Source organism: Vigna unguiculata, chromosome 7 (assembly GCF_004118075.2).
Source record: "Vigna unguiculata cultivar IT97K-499-35 chromosome 7, ASM411807v1, whole genome shotgun sequence".
Classification (NCBI taxonomy): domain Eukaryota; kingdom Viridiplantae; phylum Streptophyta; class Magnoliopsida; order Fabales; family Fabaceae; genus Vigna; species Vigna unguiculata.
Window position 1 is genome coordinate 35,133,844 of NC_040285.1, and position 5,451 is coordinate 35,139,294.

A 5,451-nucleotide genomic window follows, 5' to 3' on the forward strand; every position below is an offset into this window, starting at 1 on the left:
AATTAATAACTGTTTTTATCGCACATGGTCCAGAACCACCACTTACACCAAACTTTAGCCAATTTACCTTACTAAAGTTTCGTTATTTATATAATTGAGATGCTTTGTAAATACTTGGTGCACAAAAAACTTTACAAAAGGGACAACAAACCAAACCGAACCAAATGATTAGGATCATATAACATGCCAATGTATATCGAAAGCATATATACTTGTCCTTTCGCATGAGCTCCGTAGAAAAGGAATTAGCATAATCGATCATCCACTACTTCAAAATCTTCAGTGTCTTTTCGAGAAAGTAACAGATAAAAGAAAGCAATTGTTAAATTTGATTCCCATATTCCAACACTACATATTATGTAGATGGCTAGATCTCCAACAACAGAAAAGGCCTCTTCATCATAGTTTTTCTGTCTTAGTTTTGCAGCAGATTTAGCTTAATTAATCTTCTATCAGAATCTGTTGCTATATATATCCACAAAGTTTGACATCTCATTTTGTGTACAATCCCTGGTTTTGTGATGCATCTTATTCTATATTTTAATAATATAAAAACAGCAAATCATGTCTATCTTATTCTATACATTAATAATAGTATAACACATGATCACACACATAAGGCACATTAACCATAGATTATAGATAGGAAAGTAAGTCATGAGAGGTCACTTTACCAGCCGGCGTCCGGCAATGGTTACCCAATTTTGTGCTTAGAATACTCTGCTGGTTGCTGACCTAACCATGAGGAAGAGTTGAATTTGAAGTTTTCTAAACATGTTCTACAAAAACAACCTTATCTTTCTCAAATGACTCTGGGAGACTAGTTGGACTTGTTAACTTGGCGACAAAAATTTTCCCCTTGAGCTTTGAAGCACACATTTTCATATTGTACTTCATTTAATGTCATTTTCATGGCGAGCCTTGAACAAATACAAAATTCTTACATCAACTGGTCAAACTCTCTGCCCCAAGACTCTACCTTGTCCGTGATCCCACTTCTGCTATGACCACCATCTTATTTTTCCCAACAAGATTCGGCAGATGAGATATTTCTGGCTGCAATGCCAAATGGCCCAAATCTGAAATCACTCACTGTATATCCCTCATAATTTATTTCACTCCCATCTCTGTTGGGTTAAAAGCAACCAATATGTCCAAATAGTATGTACAAGGAGGATATATATTCTTGTCTTTTTCGTTTTATACAAATATATTATATTAATATTTGTGGTTATTTCTTGTAATAGAAATACTTTCGGTTTTTTAATGAAGAGGTGTCAATTTTCTAATGTCTTCAAAATTCGAAGGTTAATTAATTTCCCTCAAGGAGCTTGTAAAGAATGTGCTTTGGTTTATAACCTTTATTTGAGTAATAAATCTTTGTTTTTGATTATTTTTGTGGTAGTGAACGTGAGGTACCGTATCATGTGAATTCGATGTCTATCATTTCTCTTTTGACGTGCTTTCTATGTGATTCTGTCATCAACCATGTGTTGAGGTGCAAAGTTTTCTCAGCAGTTTCTTACACGTAATAATGCACTAATCTGTATCAGCTTAAAGTTTCGTGGCATTGTGATGGTAGGACCAAAGATTTTTAGTCTGAGTTCTTATTCTTTCACACTTATCACACTCACTTTATACTTTTTCTTATCTCCTCTTTCAAAATTGTAATCACAAATCACATCGACACATTGTCATAGCTCTAATACACAGTCATTTATATAAATGAAAATGGAGTGAAACGTAGAAAGATGAAAGATTCATTTTTCCTTTAGTCTTTTGCAGAAACAAATCAGCAGTTGAATGGGTGACAAACTGAAAAAAGTGAAAAAAAAAAAAAAAGGTTGTACTTTCCATTGGTAAGATAATGTCCTATTTCATATCCTGTGACGTGCAGGGTTACCATAATGAGTGATTCATGCCTTAAAAGTGGCTGCTAGTGTTGAGAATAAATTAAAATAGAGAAACGCGTTTGCACGGTGGCGTAGATTACATGGATATAATTAATATTACTCCTTTCTTAACCTTGGATCTCCGAGTCGGAAATCAAGACTAATTCATCGAAGGAATGAACTTGAGTTTGCTCTTGACGCTACCAAACATATACAGAAAGCTGTGCTTGAGCTTGCGCTTATCAAATTGATAAAACAAGTGGAAAATTCCAAATCAGCTTTAGGGCATTAAGAAATTCCTATTGGGTGAAGCGAAAGACATATTTTAAGTATGGGTTTTGTTGAAATCTTTATTGTTGTACTTTGCTCATTAGAAAACAGAAGAGCATAGAATAGGTTGGTGAAGCAACAAGTATGTGTAGTGTACTTGTAGCTGTCAGTACAGTGCCATTTTTACCCCAAACATAGGAAAGAAGACAAAACATTTAGGAAACACCTCGAGTTAAATAAGCAATATTAGTTGTATATAACGTGCAAGTTAATTAACTGAAACAGCTGCTTGTAAGTGATTTGAATTGACGAATAAAAGAGGTAGCGACGATAATTACGTGAAAAATTTTAACATTATTGTCCCATGTGATCTAAAATTATATAAAAACAAAAAAGTCATCCTCTGTCACTAACCTCTCCTTCCCTATACAGCTAAAGACAAATCGCTTATAGATCTCTTTCTCTCTCCCTGTCTTCTTTGATTTTTCCATTTTGGTTTTTGTTTCTGTCCAAAAAACCGAGATTACTAAAAGTTAAACCCACGATTGTTTATCTTCATCTGATTCCGCTAATGATGATAAAGAATCTTCCTTGATTTCAGCTTTGGGTGGCTTCTCTGCACCAAACTTCTTGCTGTCATCATCATCGACAACAACAACACTGGTTAGTTTGTTGGCTCTTTGAGCTTCAGCATCCCAATCCGTTCGACTCAGAACCACTAACATGGTCACCGCACAAGACCCCTGAGCCGCAAGTAACCCAAGCCACAACCCTTGAAAATCAAACCCAGCAAAGAAACCAAGCCAAACGGCCACAGGCATTCCTACAAGATAGAAACAACCTAAGTTAATGTTAGCACCAACTTTAGGCCTTGCTGTGCCTCTCAGCACCCCGCACCCCGTTGTTTGAGGACAGTTTCCAAGCTCGCAAAGTCCTATAATCGGTAACACCAATGAGGTCAAAGTTATTATTTCCTTGTCTTGGGTGAACATGCTGGCCCATATGTTCCTAACCACAATGGTAAAAACCAAAGCTAAAACCCCCAACACGAAGCTGCAAGAGAGGCCAACTATGGCAGAAAGTCTCGCCTTTGAGGGCTTTTGCGCGCCCAGTTTGTTGCCAACTCTCGTAGACACGCTGAAGCTTATCGACGACGGAAAAATGTAGAGCAAGGAAGTGGTTTGGATCAAAATCCCCATGGAGGCGACGGTTGCTCTGGGATTCACGAGCAACCCGCATAACAAAATCATGATCTCATACCACCACCATTCGAGGCACACGGAAATGCAGCTCGGGATGGCCAGATTGAGAAGCGACTTCCATTGCGTGAAGCACTCCACAGAAAAACCTCCCCATGTTTTCTTATGCGTGCCGGAGAAGACTACGTAGAGAATCAAGGAAACAACTAGGTTGAGGTTGGTCCACACCCCGCTGAGAGCCACGCCTTTGATTCCCAGATTGAGGTGGAAAACGAGGAGGTAGTTGATGGGGACGTGGAGGAGAATTGAGAGAGTGGCGCAAAGGGTGAGAGGCAGAGTAATGGATTGGGTTCGAAGGTAAATTCGTAAAGGGTGAAGAAATGATTGTGTTATGAGGTCGGGGATGGAGTAGAGAAGATAGAATTGTGCTTGTGTGGCTATGTCCTCGTCCTGGCCGCACAAGAGAAGGATACGCTTCATGTAGAGCCAAAGAAGAGAGATAGGAAGAGAAGTGAAGAGGAGGAGGAGAATGGTTCTTTGAAGGCAGAGACCGAGGAGGGTGAACTTTTTGGCACCGTAAGCCTGTCCGCAAATGGGTTCCATTCCGACCGCTAGGCCGGAGAGGATTGAGTATCCGGTGATGTTTGCGAAGCCAACGGCGAGTGAGCCGCCGGCTAAGGCAAGCTCTCCGAGGTGGCCGAGGAAGAGCATGGAGATCATTGAGCGGCAATAGAGTAAGAGACCGGTGAGGATCATGGGGAGAGCAATTTTGGCTATGGAAATGACTTCTTTGAAAACATGGGTTTGCATTGGTGCCGAGTCCTTGTGGATCAAGGGGCTGGTGATCGTCATGCCCGGTTGCTCTGTCTCTTGGAGTTTCATTGAAACTAGATACTCTTGGTTTGAATTGGCTTTGCAGGGGAGGTGGGGAGTTAGATGACACATAGTATCTCCTTTTTGTGTCAAGAGAAGAGTGGTGGTTTAGGGAACACGTGAAGGTTGAATTCGATATATATATATAGAGAGAGGTTTTTGAAGGGTTGGGCAAAGGCTTCTCAGGCAGGTTTTATAGGTGATTTTCGGTGGGAAAGGGAATATATAGCTGTAGATAATTACGTACCTTTTTTTAAGAACGTAACCAGGTATTCTATTTCTATATTATTTACTTGTTTGCTGAAAAAAAGGGAAACTCATAAAAGATACCTCAACGCGCTTTTGGGGAGCGGTGTGAAGAGAGGCCATGCCCACATCAGAAGGTCAAAATCTAAAGATCATACATATGCACCTATTTTTCATTCTTGAAAGATCAAAATCAAATGCTAAAAGACATGGTGTGCATTTTTGTTGTGTTAAGGGCTAGTGTTGTTGTTCCAGACAAAGGTTGTCCTTGGACAGTTTAGTTATGCATCCTTGAGATATAAGAAATCATATCATCGTGCCTATTTTCTTTTTGTTCAACTTTCTTTTGTAAATCAAACAAACATAATTGGAGGGAGAAGGAAACCTTGGCTCAAGGTGGGAAGGTGTACAATTGATTTCCATTATCTTCAGAGGGTCCACATAATTAGAAACAGGAAAGGAAAATTTAATTTCACGTTTTGGGAATGATTTCGCCCTCAATATCTTTGCAAAAACTATTTATAATGTTTATGTAAAGTCTTCTTTAACACTTGTTTTAAATATTGTATACCAGGTTTCCTATTCCCAATTCCAGATAAGATTGCTGAGATTATATGTATATATACACATATAGCACGAAAATTAGAACAAGTGGATGAACCTAGTGGCTTTCCACAAGTAAAAGGAAGGTCTTTCTTCACAACTAATCCTCCGACCATAATCTAAGGAACAATTAATGTATGTATTAGAAAACTTTTGAAAAATTCGATAATGTTTAAAAAAGCAAATTGGATTAGCAAATAAGGTTTTCTAAGAATGACTAGGTGTTTGTTTACGTTAGTTGAAATAGTTGGCCATGATTTCAAGTGTCCCGACGCATGAGGTTGAGAGAGAAAAGCATGCATGCATCATGTTCCAATGCATGGATCAGATGTTATTTTGTATGTAAGAAGCATTCCGTTTTCTATCCC

General features: G+C 38.7%; 1 protein-coding gene across 1 annotated transcript; it reads right to left on the reverse strand.

The window, feature by feature from the left end:
• Positions 1–2,496: 2,496 nt before the first annotated feature.
• LOC114190111 (protein DETOXIFICATION 49-like) lies at positions 2,497–4,722 on the reverse strand. Its single transcript, XM_028078881.1, has one exon. The coding sequence runs from the start codon at positions 4,304–4,306 to the stop codon at positions 2,696–2,698; it is 1,611 nt and encodes a 536-aa protein (XP_027934682.1). The 5' UTR covers positions 4,307–4,722; the 3' UTR covers positions 2,497–2,695.
• Between the last annotated feature and the right edge of the window lie 729 nt (positions 4,723–5,451).

Coding starts and splice junctions, on each gene's coding strand:
- LOC114190111 (XM_028078881.1), bottom strand. CDS start 4,306: ATGTGTCATCTAACTCCCCACCTCCCCTGCAAAGCCAATTCAAACCAA.